Source organism: Copadichromis virginalis, linkage group LG16 (genome assembly GCF_057382275.1).
Source record: "Copadichromis virginalis isolate Kocher_CV1m ecotype Utaka linkage group LG16, C_Virginalis_male_GT1.1, whole genome shotgun sequence".
Lineage (NCBI taxonomy): Eukaryota > Metazoa > Chordata > Actinopteri > Cichliformes > Cichlidae > Copadichromis > Copadichromis virginalis.
Genome location: NC_140633.1, coordinates 19,963,226 through 19,983,889, shown reverse-complemented (window position 1 = coordinate 19,983,889; position 20,664 = coordinate 19,963,226). Strand labels below are relative to the sequence as shown.

The window sequence follows — 20,664 nt, the reverse complement described above, 5'->3', positions numbered from 1 at the left end:
TCGAATCCGGCCCACTGGACTTGTGAGGGAGTGCATAGATTTACATTTTTTGTGCATTTTGTGCATTTTCATAGGTTTTAGAGCTTTTCCTATTGTAATTAACTAACAAATTAACAATTAAATGACAGATTGCACGATTAATAAATCTGCAGTTCACACAAAACACTTTCATAATTACAGGACAGTCTGTGCAACAACTATGTAAACATTTTCTGCAGGATTCTCTCCTTCTCAGACCTTCATATCTCACAGTCTTACTGCCTTTACTGTGAACATTTTATGTGCAGAGTTTAAAACTGTAACTGTTTCACATTGTTCTCAGAGACGAGGTGCTTTCAGACAAAACTATTTTGAAGCTCAGGTACAGAAAGAACTTCACAAGCATCTTTATTTGGTTTTGTTTTCCTTCCTGCCCAAGGACTCGGTGCATGAAGTGATTAAGACAGACTCCTGTGCAATCATTTCTATAGACAAGCCTCAATTGAGAGTGGAGGCATTTCTCTTTCAACTTCTTGCTCTTTTTTTTTTTTTTTGTTGGTCTGATCAGCAAGGAGCTGAATTGTGTCTGTGTCTGAAGAGCACACAGCTGCAGCAGTGCTTGTTTTATAAAGCCATTTCTGTAAGAGCTTGAGTGAAGAAAATACAAAAAACCCTTTCTGCACATATTCATACTCACGCTTTTCCTCCGTTTTAATAATTTTTTGACCTTCCGTATCTCGCCTCTTTCTGTCTTTTGTTTACTCGAGTCTTATCCGTTCTTTTCAAACCTCACGGCGAAAGCTGCACAGTCATCAGCCAGCTTCTGGTTTCCTGCATTCCAGCTCTACCCTTGAGAGACGCGAAGGCTGTTTGTTGTTCCAAACCAAACACAGTCCCACACACGTTCATTATATGACAAACCGAAGCCAAGTCAAATTTGAATTTCTAAATGAGTCTTCTAAAAGTGTTTGTTTGTTTTCATTCTGGTGACAAACACAGTGACAACTGCCACGAGTTACTTATCTGAGACTGTGAGCTGTTTTCAAGCTTTTTCCAAGGACTAGAAAGAAAAAAGAATTTGGTGCATAAGTTTTGGATTTTCTATAATTCACACGCTCCCTTGTGTAAATCTAAAATTCTCCTTCTTACATTTGCACTGAGTTCTTCGGACTTTCCTGTTTTTCGAATTTTGATCAATGAGTCCTTTTTATGCTGGCAAAGACAAACTACCAGTTGTAGTCAGTCATGACCACAAACAAAAAGTTAATAGGCCTTGGACCTGGAGAACCCTCAGCACCATTTATTAAAAGATTTGAGCTCACATATACACAAGCCTTGACCCTGTGTTCAGTTAGAAAATTATACCACATAACATGCTCACTCAGTTCTTATTTCTTAAAGTCATTAAAGATGTCTGCTGTACAATCATTCCACCCTGGAAAATGAACCGTTCAAAGAAGTAATTAAAAGCCCCCAAACTACCATGACTTTCATGCCAGTGATGAGTTGACACAAACATCTGACCACAACTGTAAATCTGCTGTGTGGAGCACGGAGGCAGCAGCAGAAACAGTAATGTGCATGTTCAGTCAGCCGCGTGACAAACAAACACAAAAGCTAGAAAACCTGTATTACAACCACTCCAGGTAATTCACACAACAACAGATGAACTAAAGCCCCTGAGGTAGGCGAATAACAACAGTGACTCCAGCAGCTGAAGGTTTTTAAATACTCCATATTTTTATTCTTGGACTTTACAGAGAAGCTTTGCGGGATCCAGACTACAAATCCATCATATTTGCCTTATACTGAGGCTTGGCACAGCCAACTTTAGCTTTAGGTAACCGTCTCCTGATTGGCTACTTTTTTCAATCTGAAGTTTTGAATAACAGGTGAGCGGGGCTTCTGTACTCAGACTTCTGTATCAGAGATTACTCCCACATCAAATTGAGGAAAAACTGTCTGAAAGGCAGAACTACAACGTCTTTAAGAGGAGAAATCCAGAATTTATTGTATATACAGGGAGTGCAGAATTATTAGGCAAGTTGTATTTTTGAGGAATAATTTTATTATTGAACAACAACCATGTTCTCAATGAACCCAAAAAACTCATTAATATCAAAGCTGAATGTTTTTGGAAGTAGTTTTTAGTTTGTTTTTAGTTTTAGCTATTTTAGGGGGATATCTGTGTGTGCAGGTGACTATTACTGTGTATAATTATTAGGCAACTTAACAAAAAACAAATATATACCCATTTCAATTATTGATTTTTACCAGTGAAACCAATATAACATCTCCACATTCACAAATATACATTTCTGACATTCAAAAACAAAACAAAAACAAATCAGCGACCAATATAGCCACCTTTCTTTGCAAAAGCCTGCCATCCATGGATTCTGTCAGTGTTTTGATCTGTTCACCATCAACATTGCGTGCAGCAGCAACCACAGCCTCCCAGACACTGTTCAGAGAGGTGTACTGTTTTCCCTCCTTGTAAATCTCACATTTGATGATGGACCACAGGTTCTCAATGGGGTTCAGATCAGGTGAACAAGGAGGCCATGTCATTAGTTTTTCTTCTTTTATACCCTTTCTTGCCAGCCACGCTGTGGAGTACTTGGACGCGTGTGATGGAGCATTGTCCTGCATGAAAATCATGTTTTTCTTGAAGGATGCAGACTTCTTCCTGTACCACTGCTTGAAGAAGGTGTCTTCCAGAAACTGGCAGTAGGACTGGGAGTTGAGCTTGACTCCATCCTCAACCCGAAAAGGCCCCACAAGCTCATCTTTGATGATACCAGCCCAAACCAGTACTCCACCTCCACCTTGCTGGCGTCTGAGTCGGACTGGAGCTCTCTGCCCTTTACCAATCCAGCCACGGGCCCATCCATCTGGCCCATCAAGACTCACTCTCATTTCATCAGTCCATAAAACCTTAGAAAAATCCGTCTTGAGATATTTCTTGGCCCAGTCTTGACGTTTCAGCTTGTGTGTCTTGTTCAGTGGTGGTCGTCTTTCAGCCTTTCTTACCTTGGCCATGTCTCTGAGTATTGCACACCTTGTGCTTTTGGGCACTCCAGTGATGTTGCAGCTCTGAAATATGGCCAAACTGGTGGCAAGTGGCATCTTGGCAGCTGCACGCTTGACTTTTCTCAGTTCATGGGCAGTTATTTTGTGCCTTGGTTTTTCCACACGCTTCTTGCGACCCTGTTGACTATTTTGAATGAAACGCTTGATTGTTCGATGATCACGCTTCAGAAGCTTTGCAATTTTGAGACTGCTGCATCCCTCTGCAAGATATCTCACTATTTGTGACTTTTCTGAGCCTGTCAAGTCCTTCTTTTGACCCATTTTGCCAAAGGAAAGGACGTTGCCTAATAATTATGCACACCTGATATAGGGTGTTGATGTCATTAGACCACACCCCTTCTCATTACAGAGATGCACATCACCTAATATGCTTCATTGGTAGTAGGCTTTCGAGCCTATACAGCTTGGAGTAAGACAACATGCATGAAGAGGATGATGTGGACAAAATACTCATTTGCCTAATAATTCTGCACTCCCTGTAGAATTAAATAGAATTCATTAACATGCAAATATGTTTCACATCAAAAAGGTTTTATAGAGTAAGATACCGCTTGGCTGAAAGGTGCCAGTATACGTGTAAACTGATTTGATGTAATGTGGCTGTATTGAAAGTCTCCACTTTCAGCTGGTGAATTTAAAATATGGAAGAGGGAAGATAATTCAAGCTGCAGCCACTCAGTCATTTCACCTTCTCTTCACCTGAATGTTGCTTTTTATACATTCTTGAGACTCACAGCGTCACTCTGTCCTTCAGGTAGTTGCAAAAGATTAGAAGGTTTACACAAGAGCAAAGAGATTCTCACTGCTGGTCACAGACTTGTTGCCGAAATAAAACTCAAGCAGCTCTCTCCACTTTCTGGGTTCCTGCTCAGGTATTTTAGTGCATTTTTGAAGGGAAATTGCTGCTAGAAATATGCATTAAAAATGCAGAAAGATTTAAAGCTGCACAGTTTGAATCCCTTTAGAAAGTGTAGCAACATTTCTTGTTAAATAAAAACATATCGGTGCAGCTGAAGTTAACCAACTTCACTTTGCAAAGGCTCAAAATCTGGAATGTTTTTTTCCACAGAATAAACCCACATGACAAACTGCATTCCCACAAACCCCGCTGCTCACACACTGAGATGGAAAAGTATCTGGTACACACATGAAAATTCACTTAAGGGGGAGAAAAAAACCCTCCCAGGCGCAGTCGTGTTTCTGAAGGCAAGGAGGTGAAACCATTCCACAGGCCAGTTTCCACTTGGAAAGTCGGGGTTTCCGCCCATTCTTATGGTTGTGCAAATGCTTTTGCACAGTTGCTGCCTTTAAGGAGATCTGGAAAGAGTGAGTGGGTACAACATGGCATCCCAGCATTTCTATTTGAGGGTAATGGGGTTGGCTGTACTGCTGACATTATTAGCTCTTAGAGGTAAGCAAAATCTTTTGTTTTTCTTTGGCTTCTTCTAAGTTTACATCTTTTACTGACTCGAGTGTTTCCAATACCATTAGGTCTTATTTCTGCAGCTGCTTTTTTTTCTTTTTAACTGCACTGGCACTAGTTAAAAAGATGCATTTCTTTACATTTGTTAAGAAAAAAAGGATCATTTTACTATATTCCACAAACTTAAAGTGCAATTGATCCCTTCTGAAATGCATTTTAGAAACCTGCAAAGTCGTCTTTGTTTTCAGTTCATTCTATTTTGTAAGAAGGTTCCACATAGACAGGATTTAAAGTCACTTTAAATGAAAAATCCATCTGAGCAAACTCACATGTGCTTCACATCTGCTTCAATAATCTTCTGTTGAAAAGCCTACAAACACATGCCTCATAAAGAGCTTTTCTTTAAATAAAACAAGAGTGAAACAATCCCTGCATCTTTGAATCTGAAAAGGATCTGTTTTAAAATTAAAGTTTGTTTAAGTCTGAAGAATAAGACAAAGTTAACTAATACGCAGTGATCTAACAAGATATCCAACACTTAAATGGCCCTAACTATGATATGAAACAGTAATGTGAAGGTAAATAGCTGAGGAAAACACTATTAAAGTCATTCTGAAAAAAAGGGAATGTGCTTCTGCTTATTTATGGTTTTCCTCAAACTTCATGGTCTGAAGCACCAGCCTGCAAACCATGTGGTTTCTACAGCAAACGATGTTTCCGGACATGCATCACGCATAGTTTTAGGACTGATGGGTTTTAGCATCCTGCTGTACAGCCACCATGCCCTGGTATCGCACAATCAGACTTTAAAAACTGATCAACGTATTCAACAGATAGCTTTGCTTACAGAGGCTCATGCAAGCAGCTCTGTGAGGTTGCTAGGTACAGTGCAATGCTAATTTTTTCATGCTAAAATACACTTCATTCACAGATCACACGGTTGCTGCAGATTTGTCAGGTGTGCATCCATGACAGGAATCGCCTGTTCCGGCACACCCCAAAGGTGCTCTGTTGGATTAAGGTCTGGTGACTGTGGAGGTCATTTGAGTACAGTGAACTCATTGCCATGTTCAAGAAACCAGTTCGAGATGATTTGTGTGTTATTCCATAGCCATCATAAGATGGTAAACTGTGGTCACACACATGGACATTGTCAGCAAGGCATATTTTAATCAGACCACCCCAGTGTCACAGCAGAAATAGAGACTCGTGAGACCAGGAAACATTTTTTCAGTCTTCCACTGTCTAGTCTTGATGAGCCTGTACAAACTGTAGCCTCAGTTTCCTGTTCTTAGCTGACAGGAGTGGTATTTGAAGTAAGCTTTTACTGCTGTACACCATCTGCTTCAAGGTTCAACAGCATTCAGAGACGCTCTCAGTCATGCCTTTGTTGTAATTGGTTATTTTAGTTACCATTATATTCCTACCAAGTTGAAGCAGTTTGCCCATTCCTCTCTGAGAATGAATCACAGTTTATCATGTTAGCATGATAACATCTGCAAGGCAAAAAGGTTAAACCAAGGATGAAGTTGCTGTCAGGACTCTTGTAGGTACTCAAACAACCAAAGCTGGATTTTGATCATTTGATTAGTTGCTGGAACTACAGAGTAGGTCAGTAAATGAGCCAGTAGGATAAATCATCTAGGGACCTTGAACGTCAGCAGATTGATGCACTATTAAAGATGTCAGGAAGTGGACACATTTCTAATGATGATGGTTAGAGAAAAGAATAATTACACCACTGCAGAGCTGTGGAAATAATGACTAATAGTACATTATGAAGGCCAAGCTGCTGCAGTACTGAGAACATTCTGAATAAATCTACTTCTCTCCAACTTTATCTCGAATTATGCCACTGAAATGCCTGTACGGCTGTATTTCTGTGCATCTTCCGGTGTTGAGCTCAGTTTTCTGTTTAAATGTTCCGAAACAAACAAAAGACTAAGTTACAGAAACATCACCCAAATGCACGGGGCTCAATACAGTGCAGTAAAACGTCATCTGACTAGATTGGTTTGGTGAACTCTTGGACACGAGTGCTCCAAACATTGGGTCAACAGTGTGCCAGAAGAGATCTAGGAAGTGACCGCAGCACATTTATTTACATGCAAATTTGCCAGAAGCTGCTTTCTTTGGATGCGAGTTGGCAACTTGCCGGCTGAGTAAGCACAAGTGAAGGGTGTAAAACTACTGATGCCAACCAGAAAAACTGCTGCACTGCAAACAACATAAAGAAATGCGGACAGATGCTCACCAGCCACTTTGTCAGGCACGCATGTTCAACTGCTTGCTAACTCAAATATCTAATCAGCCAATCACATTGCAGCAACTCAGTATATTTAGACAAGTAGATGCGGTCAAGACGATCTGCTGAAGTTCAAACTGTGCATCACAATGAGGAAGAAAGTGATGTGAGTGACTTTGAATGCAGAGCAGTTGTTAGTGACTGATAGTCTGGTCTAAGTGTTACTGCTGATCGGCATCTGTACGATTTACAGAGAATGAACAAAGAAAAGATACATTATCTAGTTACCAGCAGTTCTCTGCATGAAAATGTCTCGTTGAGGTCAGCAGCCAGAGAATGGCCAGACTGCTTCAAGCTGCTAGGAAAGCAACAGCAACAAGTAACCACTTAAAATAACCATGCTCTTCTGTATGTTTGAGTTCACTGCACTCAAATGGTCTCTACACTCACCAGATCTCAATTTAATAGAGAATCTTTGGGATGTGGTGGAGCGGGATCATGGCTATGTAGCTGGCAAATTTGCAGCAACTGTGTCATTCGGTCATGTCAAAAAATTAGGAATGTTTTTGAATCTGTGTCATTAAGAATGAAGGCTGTTATGAAGGCAAAGTTTGGTGTAGCTAACAAATCATCCAGTGAGTGTGTATAAATGAATAGTATTTATAATTTTGTGAAGATGGCATCAGAAAGAAACAGACACCTTAAGCTGACTGGTTAAAATGTGTGGCTGTTTTAAAGATTAATTATATCTGAGTTAGTTGTTTTTATTATTTATCACCAGTCTAACATACCTGCCACGAAGAAAAGCATTTGTACTGCAGCTCATTATGTCTCTGTTGACTCTCCTTTACAGTATCCAGCGACGGCCACTTACACAAGATCTTGAAGCGAGATGGTAACATCCTTAAACACGTACCTAACATTGTCTTTGTGCGGCTGATAGAAAACTCAACAACATTAAGTATTTTTCAAAATACCATGCCTTTCTTACCCCCCACCCCCTGTTGTGCCTCCATCCAGTGGCAGGAACTGGTACTGCAGCATCACGGTCCTCAGTTGCAGTTCCTTCTTCCAAAGCCAAAGAGTTCCTGGCAAAACTGAGCAGAACCAAGAGGAACCTTTGGGATCGCAGCAGACCGGACGTACAGCAGTGGATCATGCAGTTTATGTACATGGGATATGATGAGCAGGTGAGTTATGTTTCTTCTGAGAGAGGTCAACTTTAAGACTAACTTTATGTTATAGTAAAATACCATTACAACTATTCAGTAATGTCGGATTAGGCGAGTAAAACCAAGAGGAACACTTAAAAATAACTGTATGAGAGTAACACAAACACATACACAGAGAGTACAAAAAGTTGAGACCTTTCATTCATCTCATTTGTTTTTAAGACAAACATTTTCGGTTAAACACTGGTCTGATGGCTGAACGATGCTTGAAACATTCCTCAAAAGGCCAAATCATGAACAGATAAGTACAGGTGCAGGGCTGAACACGCGACAACATGAATTTCCTCTCTCTCACGCACAAGCAGAAACCCACTTACAGCGCCAGATTCAGCTTTCTTCCAGGTCAGCGGCTCTCGTGTAGAACTCACCGGGGACCCTAAGGAGCGAAGGGAACGCAGAAAAAGGAGAGCCGAGTGCACAAAGTAGCTCCCCGCTGCCATTTCTGACAGCTGACAGCATGTGTTTCACCCCGCTACAGCAGTATTTCTCCAACAGCGCCATGTTGACACCTTGTGCTAATGCCATTTGCTGTTGCTTCCTTTAAAAGGCCAAAGCTGTCATAGCATCGGCCTTTTCAGCGTTTGCCTTTCATGCAGGTCTGTTTGCCACAGCTATGCCTGCTGACAGTCTTGGTGGTCATCTTATCAGCACCCTGTGCGTCTGCTGGCTTCAGACTTCTATTGAGTTTATTAACAAGTGACATCCGTGGTGTTTTTGTCTCACCAGAGGCTGGAGGCCGACATGGCGTACTGGAGGGACCACGCGCGTGCCAACGACCCCGGCCGTCAGCACCACTATGATGAAAACGCTCCCATTGCCCCGCGAGATCCTTCTTCTTACAGACACGGCGCTAATGTTAACTACGACTACTATTAACCACAGACACGCACACATCTGGGTGCATATCAGTCCCATCAGAGTGTGGTACATTAAGCAGCATTCATTCCCAGGAGACATACCCTCACTCCAACTTTAAATTAGGTGTACTAAAAGGAATCATTTGCATTATGAGCAGATTTATGCACTCACTGCATTGAGAATACAAGCACCAAAGGTTTTGGATCTTTCAGTTAGTCGCCTTCTATCTCTTTAGTCTCACACCTGTTCAAGTACTTCACAGGTATTCTGTCTTTTGTGTAGTGTAGCCCCTTGAAAATCATCCTTTGACCCCCTTCTTTATATATTTCTCATGATAATTTTCTCTCTTTCTACATACTAATTCTAAAATAATTTTTATTCATAGACATCCACCTGCCCGACAACTACAGCTGGTTTCCTCTCTGCCTTTACCTGTAAATAAAGACGTAGCTCTGTACTTCTTTGGCTCTGCCATGTTTTTTTTCTTAAATCTGACTCAACAGTAGGTGAGTGTCTTTAACCATCAACATCAAACGCAAAGTATTTGAAATATTTTATTAAAATAGCATCTTCACCCGAAATAATTAATCAACAAACACGGAAGATGTTGTGAAAAGCAAATCTGTAACAGTCTTTCTAGGTTTATCCCAGCCCTGCGGTGCGCTGCATGGACAGCCAACAGGGTGCCGGCACGCCACTGATCGAAGGACAAAACATCCAGTGAAAAAAACCAAATTCAGACAGCTTGTTTCTACAGACAAAACACAAAGTAAACACAAAGCACAGATGCACAGTGCAAGCTATTTGCAGAATTCTCATGTCGGCGATTTAAATAGCAAAAGCATAAATTCACAAAAGAAAGTAGATTGAGGCAAGTTTCTTGCCTTCAGTTTGTTGCCTCTGATTCTGGCTCGTCTGTCACACAAGCTGCAGTAAGGCGGCCTTACTGACACTAAAATCGTAGGTCCAGTGCAGGCCAACAGTCTGTAAAATACGTTTTAAGAGTAGGATGTCTCTGCTTGTCAAAAAAAAAAAAGACTCCATTTCCCAGAGTGCAGCAATCAGCAGTGTATTTCACAAAGCTGCACTTTAAGGAGTCTTAAGATCTTTGTGTTGAGGTGGAACAGTAAGGCTCAGTTGTGTCTGGGTCTTCCTTTCTTCATGCGGGCAGCTTTAGGTTTGGGGATGTACTGGTTGTTAGCCTGGTGCTCCAGCTCTCTGCTGAAGTACTGAATTGTTTTGTTTAAGCCTTCCTCCAGGGGCACCTGTCAACACAAGACAACACATCAAACGCTGACATACTACCAGGAGGAACAGGAGGTATTCGACACCTCGGAGTCGAATACCTTCCCTTAACCGATCATTTAGCATCTCACATCACTGACAGTCCGGCTAATACAGCCCCCTGTCATATATATTCACAGCCTGCACTTCTCTTTCCGAGTTAAGGTGTTGAATTCATAGGAATAATTGTAAATATTATGAAGTCACGGTGTGACTGGCCTTTGATGTTTTGGATGAATTCATTTATTTTTCCCTCAGGAGGTTAAAGAGGTAACAGTGAGATTGATACTGGATGATATTGAATGTAGCTATCATCTATAAGCTCTTTTTTTCCTGTTTCAAACTGTGCTGCCTTTAACTTTAATATTCCCTCCCTTCACCCCCAACCGGTTGCGACAGATGGCCGCCTCTCCCTGAGCCCAATTCTGCTGGAGGTTTCTTCCCGTTAAAGAGTTTTTCCTTCCCATTGTTACCTAGGTATGTGCTCATAGGGGGTTTTCTCTGATTTTTATGTATTATTGTGGGTCTTTACCTTACAATATCAAACACCTGGAGGTAGCTGTTGTTGTGTTTTGGCGATATATAAATAAAACTGAATTGAACTGAACATGCTAACTGAGACCTGTTAACTCTAGAGTCTGAAATGTGCCAAACTGATGGGAGGAATAGCTGCTTGGCTAAGCTCATCACTGATTTTTTCCCCGTGGCATAACTCCCCAAACTTCTGCTTTTATAAAGATTAGCAGCATCCAGCTGGTATTTACCCTGCTAATTCCTATCGACACAGTACTTTGTTTTCACAGGACTGCAAAGAGTTTCTTTTACACTTAATCGCAAGTCTATGTATAACAGTCTCATGTGTAAATAAACTTTAAATTATGTAACATTTTTAACACTCAGCTCAGTCACTATTAAAAACTTCAGGACGTCAAGTATACTGATGGTGGAAGACAGCATGTGTGCACTACAAATATCTCAGAATAATCTCGGCGTGCGTCACACGTACCACCGGTTCCCAGCCAAGCATCATCTTGGCTTTGCGGATGTCGGGTCTTCTCCTCTGTGGGTCATCCTGGGCCTCAGGAAGAAACTGGATCTGGCTTTGGCTCACTGCGTGTGTGTACATGGTAGTGTTTTAAAGGACAGCAGGGAGGAGGATGTTATTATTCTTCACAGAGCCAACTGAAGGGACTGTTTTACTTTTAGGGAACTACATTCAGTGCCAGGTTTGGCCCTGGCTGTTTACTATGAAAGTAAGTCAGAGACTGCAATATGATGTCACACTATAGTGACTGGTAATGTAAGACACTATACCAGTAAAACATACCAACCAAACAAACAAACATGCATCTCTTTGCAGAGACCACAAAGACAAAAAAAGAAATTCCACCTTAAATAACCCTTGACACCCCCGAGGTTACGCCTGGTTTTGATAGTGCTGGACCAATCACAACTATTCATTCAATACAGAGTGTGTTTCACATGATGACAAACATTTCACACTGTGGTCTGTTTTTCCATCACTCAGAGATTTGGTGGCTGCAACTGAGTTTACACTTTTCCAATATCATCAAAAAACTAAAATGAAACTTCTAGACTTATTTGTTTACCACTGCAAAACAATGAAACACCTCCTTCTTGGTGTTTCTGCAGTGCAGGACTTAGATTTAAATTTAAAGTGTGTACTTAAGGAGTCATCCCTCCTCCTATGTGAGAACTCGATAACACAAGCGTCTTTTTCACTCTGCTGGGCACCACAATTTACAAAATTTAATTTAAAATCCATAAACAGTTTACTGAGGTAATAAAGCAGACATCAACACTCCTTTTCACATTTTTTTAATATATCTATTTTCAACATATAGATAGATTTTTTTGGTGCCAACAAAGGAAATGCCCCCTGTTGGTCACAGGAAAGAGTGCAGGTTTAGGGCACTTCCACCTCACTATTCAGACCCCAAAGGTTCATCTTTTATCATACACTCTGTGGGCATAAGATGCTGCCAGACTTCCCAAGACACACTTTTAAACAAACCTTCCTTGCACGTATACACACGTTTAAAAAAAGAAAAGAAATCAGCAGGTATAACTCTCATGACTTATCGTTGTCTTAGAACTGCTCTGCAGACTGGAGCCTCTACTACCACAAATAAGTAACACTGAATGTTTCTCCCACTGAAAAACGCTACGTCCAGATGAACACTGAGTAACACTGATCAACACATGATATACACAACACTGTATCATCTGACATATTGTCACTTCTTTTGGTTATTTTGTCACATGAGGTCACTTTTTGCAGCCCATTTAAAGCTTGTGAACCTTCACCTGTCACCAATCCACTGGAATACACCTTACATCCATCAACTTATCACATTCTTGGATTCTGGTTATGACCGAGCAATCTTTCATGGTTCTCTGCCTCAGGCATGTTCTCATTAGCATACTTCATGCTGAGGCCCGCTGACATCCCCATTGCAGCTGACGCTATTTTGGTTGCATTTATGGTTAGCTGTGATTTGCTCCAAACAAGAAAGTGATCCTGCTTTTAAATGTCCTGCCGACTTCCTCCCTGTGAGGGCGACCTTATACCACCAGGATAAAACGATGACGAGGCATGAGCTGGTACAGGCCGCACAAGACTTACCAACAAGACTTTTAATGAGGCGAGCAAACTCCAATATAGTGTGCTCTTCTGGGTTTCCCTGAAAAACAAATTAATCCATTACATCAGAGTCAGCAAGTGTCAGACACACAGAATCAATTTGCCTTTCAATTTATGAAACGCAGCCACATATTATGAACTCACCAGATTGACTGGACTGCTGATGTTGCTGTTCATCAGCAAGACAAGGCCATTCACCAGATCACTGGAAAACACAGACAGGAGCACGCTCTATTTTTAATATGAAGGACACTTTATGAACATGCACAGATTTCTTTAATCAGAACACCGTGTATACTCCACGTGGCATCTATGCAAGTGTATCAGCATACCCTGACTGACACTTGTTTCACTCTCACTCTCACTCTCCCTAACACACACACACACACACACACACACACACACACACACACACACACAACATAATTAGACCTCAACACTGGCAGGCAAGTGCACACTGAGATAAGACTGTCCAACTCTGGAAAAGTTAATTTAGAATTTAGCAGGTTAACAATCTGATATCAAAAATAAACACAGGGACAGTTAAGGGAACTTAATTGTGATTTTTGTTTCTATTACATTTAATAATATGTTATATTTAATTAACTCTGATGGAGCAGCTGTGTGATGGCCGTATTCAGGATGTACCCTGCCTCTTAAACAGCTGAGCTGGATAAGCAGTTAAGAAAATCTACGATGAAATAGACAAAGCAGCATGTTTGAACCTCACCCCAGATCTCAACTTATTCTAACGAGATACACAAAGTTTATTTGTCCACTTCCCGAACTGAGGCACAATTCATACCAACAGCCAAAGAGGAGTCCTAGACCTGCGCCGGCAGAAACTTGATGTGAACTTCTTCACACCAATGAATCTTTTAGTGCTGCTCCCCAAATTGTTCATTATTTATTACATTATTTATAAATAATTCTGCAAATTTTCTTTATAACTTCAACCATATTTATTACGGCTTTTCACCCAATGTTTCTTCCTTTGAAAAATCTAAAACTTGAGTTCATTCCTTTTCTCATCATATTACTTTATTTATTGACACAGTTACCGTTTACATAAACACTTTATGGTACATTTGCTGTTAATTTCCAAGGATTTACTTTCACTTAGAAATCCAACTATTTGTTTTCCTTTTGATCGCTCACAAAGAAACTTCAATGCAAAATTGAATGCATGAATGAATGCTGTTTGTAAATTCTGTAAAAACTTTTAATAAAACATTTTAGAACTGAAATCATGAAATTCTCCAGTGTGCATCTTTAATTGCTTGGTGTGAAAGTTTAGATCTGATTAGCTTTAGGTGTTAGTTATGAAATACATTTTTTTCTGGAGGGTCAACTTCAAGAAAAGCTACCCAAAGACTGTTTACACAACACGAAAGTCATACAGGGCATCAGGTAAATGCTACGATCAGATACGAGAGCTTCAAATGCTCTGTGCCTCTGATCCCTGTTGCTCAGTCTGACGAAATGAAACCAGTAAATACTCTTTGAACTTACACCACGCTTCTTTACTTTATATTAAAATCTACAAAAGTGTAAAACTCTACCCACAAACATATCTTTCATACAGTTTAATGCCACCATGAACAAAAGCCTCACTCTGGTTTACATTGGCATATGTGTGTGTACAGAGACTGCTTAATATTTCATATTAAAAGTTATTTGTCATTATTCGTATTTTTTTGTTATAGTATTTGAAACAGGTGACACACAATACTGTGCAAAAGTCTTGAGCCACACCTCATTTCATTTATAAAGAAATGTTCAGTAAAGAATAACCAAATATAAATGGAAATAGAGTAGATAAGGTAAAAAAACAAAAAAAACAAAACAGGGTTTTTACATTACTAACAAGTCATAATATTTGGTATTAACTAATTAATTTAACATAGTCTAAACTCTCTTTGATGGCTTTCTTTAATTTCTTTATGTAGTCTTCAGGAATAGTTCTCCAGGCAGCTTCAAGGACATTCAAAGCTCTTCTTTGAATGTTGGCTGCCTTTTGCTCTGTTCTCCGCTTCAATAATGTCGAGGTTGGATCTTTGGGGAGGCTAATCCACGACTGACAGCCTTGGGCTACCCTGGCGAGATTTGAAAACGGGGTTTTCGTCTGAAAATGCTTTTACTGCATTATCAGTGTGTTTCGAGTCATGCTGAAAAATGAAGGTGTTGCCAATCAGCAGCTTTTTAGGTGGTATGAATGGTGTCTCAAAATCTGACTGTACTTCTCAGACTTCAAACACCACTGGCTGAAATGAGTCTCCACTGTGTTTTACAGATGGCTGTACACACTCACTGTTGACCTCTTCCAAACATACACAAGATTTACAGTGGCAACGATCGTGTGTCAGGCCTCTGCTAGACTTTTTCTGGTCTCTTAAAAACTTGACTTTCAGATACTGTTCGTTTGTTGTAGATAGTTTACTTTAGGCCTGCCACTTGACATATTTCGACAAGCAGTGTATTCGTAATATATTTGAGGAAACTGAATAAGTTTTCAGCTAAAAGCTCTTGTAAAAATACTATTTTATGAATGTCAAACTATGTTATCTTTATTATTATTTTTCGTAGACTCAACTAAAGAAATGCAAATTATGTGACCATAACAAAGTGCTTCAATATGCAATTTAAAATTATTTTTCTGCTAAGACACAGGATCATCCTTTGAATCAGGTGCCTTGTTATACATGATTGATTCATAGGTCAGTGCTGAGCGTCTTACTAAATAAAGCTGAAAACACAAGAACTGGACTGAAAACGAGTGAAAAAGCAACAAATGTCTAAAAAAAAAAACTTTGTATGATCTTCAGAAAGCCTTGAGAGCTATTGCTCAAGATTACTTCAAAAAATGGAAGGAAAGTTTGGCTCTTTGGAGCGAAAATAAAAATAAAAGGGGGTGTGGCTTAAGAGTTGTTTAAGATAATGAGACAATGGAGATCGATGAGAAAAATTGTGCATTTCAGGGATGAATATAATGGGTTTAATTTAGTAAACTTACCTTACATACTGAAAGGCTCTTGTCTGGGAGCCGGTACCGTAAACCTAGAAGAAGAAATAAAATAAACAGGCTATCCTTGAGTGATGAGCAAGCTGACATTGTAAAATGTCAAAGTCAAGGCCAAGGTTAGCATGTGTTACCCTGTGTAAATACCCTCAGAAGCAGAGTCCCCTTTGGACCTCTGGATGCATGTTATTCCCCTGCTCCCATTCCTTACATTTCTCTCTACTGCATCCATATTTGGTTTCAATGTAATGCTTTTAAACCACTTTTACGATGTCAAAGAAATTATGTTAAATAGGTCAGGATCTAGATTTGAAATAATAAAACCCCATCCTTTAATTTTCAGTTAAAGAAAATTATATGTAATATGAATATTAAACCATCTTCCATGTGGGACTAATCCAATGTGCTTTAAAATGATCCCGATGTGCCTCGATACTTGCAGCACATACAAATGAGGTGAAAGCCGAGCAAGTAAAAAACTTAAAATGCATACAGTGAGAGGTTCTCCTTGAAGAGCCTGAAGGATGAAGTTACTGACAACCCGTCCGTCGTTCATGTGCATACGGGAGCCGAACGTGTTGAAGATTCTTGCCACTCTCACCTCTACACCCTCCTGTAAGCAAAGGAGAACCGAGAACTTGTTAACTCTGAGGTGTCTGAATACTTTTTAAGGATCTCAATACTCAATCCTCACATACATAATCACCTCCACTTGTCAAAAATCAGTAAATAATCGAGGCCAAGTAGAGGATAGATACTCTGCTTGATCCCAGAGTGAGAAAGTTCTTCCTTATTTTAAATCCATGGACCTTCTTAAGTCACTCTCATGCACCACCACAAACTACTTCAGATGCTACGTGGAATCGTCTTTGGTCGTGTAATATGAATAAAAACATGAAAATTATGGAAATTGCTCTCTTGAAAATGTGGAACATGAAATTCAACAGGCACATCCTGCAAATATATTCAGTGTGGTGAGGATCAAGGACACAATGAGGACAACATGATGAAGAGGTCTCGAAAGGGCTGTGCGTGTGTGCTCATGTAACCCCGTCCCGTAAATAATGGTAAACTTCTACACACTCAGCAGGGTTACTTTTCCTCCACTACTCTCAGTCCATGCACCTCACCGAAGATGTTGGTGAAAACAGTCTAAGAGGAAATTAGTACACTTACGACAATAGACAATAAATAAGAACCATGAACAGAGTTGACAGGACTCTCAGGAATATGCCATTTTTAAGAAACGGTAGCCCTGGATATCTGTGATTCTATGTTCTGATCATGAGCCAGACTGACTAAATTTAAATTACTTGCAGCTACATTACCTGTGGGATACCTTTAGGAACACCACCCATAATATAACTTCTTGGATAAAAAGAAGAAAAAAATAAATATGAATAAATAAATATGAATAAATAAATATGAATAAATAAATATGAATCAAAGCACAGGATGCAATTCTAAAAACATAATAATTAGAGATTTATAAATATGTACCAATACGTGCCGAATTGCAGATGAAACACTGAATACTTGCCCCGTAGGATAAATCATTAGTGCCAGGATGAGGCTGTTCCACCATTAAACAGAGTGAAAAATGACTCCAGTGTTCAGACGAAGAAGACTGACAAGTTCAGACAAAATACCTGGAACCTCTAAACTCTGACGTTGAAAAACCTGCAAATTAGCATTAAGCTAATGCGGTCTTAGACACACTGTGACTGCATAACTGCAAATATTGAAAGATCACTTAACCAGTGAACACAAAAGTCTTAATGTAAGCATTGGTATGCATGTAAGCTACAACTATATACATATACATCTATATAATCACCCTCTTCTATATAAATAAAAGAGTGTGATCAAAAAGTTCTGGGAATGGGGCCTATAAAAATGAAAAACACCTGATTTTAATTTGCCTAATCTCTGCAGATGAAAGAAAACATCAACTTGGGTTTCAAACTGACCTACATTTAGTAATGGATCATGACTGGTGTTAAGAGCTGGATCTCCAAGCTAAATCAAAGACACTTGAAAAGGTCAGAGTGTTCAAACCTAAAGGCGGTTCAAGCCCAGTGTCAAGCTGTTAATGCAGAGTTTTGTTTGGCCCCCTGAGGTGTCAGAGTAAGAAAATTCACAGAACTGTGCTGAGTGCCAGTGAGCCTGGAGACTATTTTCGGCACACCAACATAATTTTCTCTCTCAACCTGGACTGATCCAGATGAGACTCCATGCAAATTTGCCCACTTCATGAAAAAAGAAAATTTGATTAAGGGATTGCCATTTTTACACACCACAGGAGACCCAGCTTCAGGGGACATAGCTACATTTTTAGAGTGAACATAAAAAATATTAAAAAAAAAAAAAAAAAAAAAAATCAGACGCACTGAAAAGAGCCTGAGGTGCATGACAACATGATGCTAAACAGGAAACCCGCCAAATCTAAATTCGGCACAGTTTTCCATGTTTAAAAGGTCCATTTCCAGAACCTTTTAATCCCCCACTCCTCATGTTTCATTCATATTTCATGCTGAACATTTTCTACAGGTTGTACACACTGCTTAGCCAGTCACTTCAAAAATATTTCAAGTGAAGCTCCAGCTGAATAATTTTATTCACTTTCATATGTTGAAGCATAAATCTGATAATATTGGGGAGGAGGACATATTGCACTCCATCATTTCTAACAGTCTCCAACTTTTCAGCATGATTTCAGATACTAATGAAGAAACAGGAAGTTGTGCTCCACTACAGGCTGTACAGTAGTATACAGTACTGTGCAAAAGTCTTGAGTCACACCTCATTTCTTTATATTTTGTTTCATTTTTTTTTTTTAATTGGTCTTGAGGTTTTGCAAAGTTTTTCTTTGGACACTGGCTGCTTTTTCACTCAATTTCAGTCCAGTTCTTGCACCTGACCATTTTCAGAGGAATTTCGTCTGTTAACCCTTAACCAAGGCATGAAGCAGTGTTGTCTATACACAACAGAGTACTCAGCAAAGAAAAAAATCAAATTGTATGTTTAGCCACTTTGTTACTAACAGCATGTTGCCTAAACCACACAAGGTGTTTCCTAAAGAACTATTAGCTGAAAACTTATCTCAACATGGTGTGCAGTGTGCCCTTAAAAATGTGATGAAACTGGACAAATTGAGGACAAAAGAAGAAGTGACACGCCCCAAATATAGCTGCAACGGATTAAAAGAAATTCATGTCCTAATAAACTGGGGAAAAATTTGCATCTGTCCCTTCAGTTAATCTGTAAAGCTGTAAAGACACCAAGGATAACTGAGAGAAAATGCTGAGATTACACAAGAACTGGACTAAAAATCTGTGTTTCTGTGACAAATCCAGATTTTTAGGTTTTTATTCAAATCACTGTCAATATGTACCAGAGGTCGTGAGGAGCGAGGTACAACAGTGACACTTCCTTAGACTTCCAACAGTGAGTATCTAACATGGTGGAGACTCTGTCATTCTGCAATTCATCCAGTGGAGTTTAAGTTTTTATCACACCTGATGGAAGTATGAACGCAGGAAAGTTTGGATTTTAATCCAATATCATCTGGAAAGCTTCTGATTGGCTGGGGTTGTTTTTTTAAGCATCACAACGATCCCAAACACCCTGCTGCTGGAGTAAAAACATAGTTGGATAGAAAAATCAGCCAGTGGAGCACAATCATAGTCTGACCTCCCCAGAACCCAGACTCCAACATTACTGAAGTAGTGTGGGATCATTTTGGCAGAGAACTGAACCAAAGCCAGAGAACTGAACCAAAGCCAGCCAACATCCAAAAAAGAGTGTTGAATATCCTTAAAAAAAACTATTCTTCTAGAACATTCGAACTATTCCTGAAGACTACTTAAAGAAATTATCAGAAAATCTGCCTAAGAGAGTGTGTTAAAGAATAAATGTGGTCACACCAAATATTGACTTCCAAGTTTGTACAACTGTAAAAACTCTGTTTTTGCCCCATATATTTCCATGTATGGCTGCACGTTTCAATAAACTATTTCCCAATTTTCCTGACAAAAAACAAAGAAATGAGAAGTAGTTCAAGACTTGCACAGTACTGTCTTTATGTAAAACACATCAGGCACTTCCCATAAGGAAGTGGCTGTCTGTGCTTAATTTAAGAAACGTGTACTCCCTGCTGTTGAAAATCTGTGATGACACTTTAGCTTCTTTTTCTCCTCACAGGTATTACAATGTAACACAGTTATGCATATGATCATTAATATAACAACCAAGTAAAGAGACATTTTAAGCATAATTTCATATTGTCCAATCAAATAACTTGATTGGAAAAAACTGTTCTGTAATTTTTGTACACACGCACCCTTTAATATTTCTTTATGGCGACAGGCAGGTAAGACATGCCTTTTCATCTGCTGCATAACCCACATTCATCACTTTTTAAATGTTAATGAGTTTTGATTACATGACCGGGCAACAGATGTTATGTGCGATATTCTCGTCCCGCAGCATAAACAGCTGACATTTGATTCTGAAAGCCAGCCGTTTCCAAGAATTCTCTCAGTAAGTGCGAAAAAAAAATAATGAGGCTCTGAGGGGGGCGCGGGTGACGAGGCAGATAAATAAATAACACCTGCCTGAAGGAAAGGCAAGAGAAGTCAATCATATCTGATCATCAAAGGCTGTTGTCAATCAAGTCAATACCAATCTGTCTTAACATAACTGAAATCATGAAGAGCTTTGCTGAATTTTTCATCATAAAACACAAGTCTCAACACAAGGTCGACATGCCTGATGGGAAGCTATCGCCTTAAAAACAGCCTCATAGCAAGACATGAAAAAAATATATTGCTAGAAACCTGTTTATCTTAGAAACCCTTTCACCAC

The 20,664-nt window shown here is 39.6% G+C and overlaps 2 protein-coding genes across 3 annotated transcripts in view; one reads left to right on the top strand and one right to left on the bottom strand.

Annotated features, from left to right (window-relative positions):
- Positions 1 to 4,249: 4,249 nt before the first annotated feature.
- On the top strand, positions 4,250 to 9,287 carry ecrg4a (ECRG4 augurin precursor a). Its single transcript, XM_085433634.1, has 4 exons — positions 4,250 to 4,483; positions 7,594 to 7,635; positions 7,761 to 7,930; positions 8,699 to 9,287. The coding sequence occupies exons 1-4, from the start codon at positions 4,414 to 4,416 to the stop codon at positions 8,846 to 8,848; spliced, it is 432 nt and encodes a 143-aa protein (XP_085289760.1). The 5' UTR covers positions 4,250 to 4,413; the 3' UTR covers positions 8,849 to 9,287.
- Positions 9,288 to 9,371: 84 nt separating this feature from the next.
- The window catches only part of uxs1 (UDP-glucuronate decarboxylase 1), a 35,502-nt gene continuing 24,209 nt past the window's right edge, over positions 9,372 to 20,664 (bottom strand). For both annotated transcript variants that reach the window (XM_085433633.1, XM_085433632.1), the window contains 6 exons: positions 16,292 to 16,411; positions 15,793 to 15,836; positions 12,924 to 12,984; positions 12,762 to 12,819; positions 11,121 to 11,224; positions 9,372 to 10,095 (listed from right to left, as the gene is read on the bottom strand). In XM_085433633.1, coding sequence (XP_085289759.1) covers positions 9,964 to 10,095; positions 11,121 to 11,224; positions 12,762 to 12,819; positions 12,924 to 12,984; positions 15,793 to 15,836; positions 16,292 to 16,411 — 519 coding nt within the window. In that variant the 3' untranslated portion in view covers positions 9,372 to 9,963. The remainder of the gene's footprint in view (positions 10,096 to 11,120; positions 11,225 to 12,761; positions 12,820 to 12,923; positions 12,985 to 15,792; positions 15,837 to 16,291; positions 16,412 to 20,664) is intronic.

What these genes read in the sequence shown, in the direction of transcription:
- ecrg4a (XM_085433634.1), top strand. Translation starts at nt 4,414, where the DNA reads ATGGCATCCCAGCATTTCTATTTGAGGGTAATGGGGTTGGCTGTACTG. An exon ending in GACATTATTAGCTCTTAGAG is followed by an intron (nt 4,484 to 7,593) that starts GTAAGCAAAATC and finishes TCTCCTTTACAG; the next exon opens with TATCCAGCGACGGCCACTTA. An exon ending in CAAGATCTTGAAGCGAGATG is followed by an intron (nt 7,636 to 7,760) that starts GTAACATCCTTA and finishes GCCTCCATCCAG; the next exon opens with TGGCAGGAACTGGTACTGCA.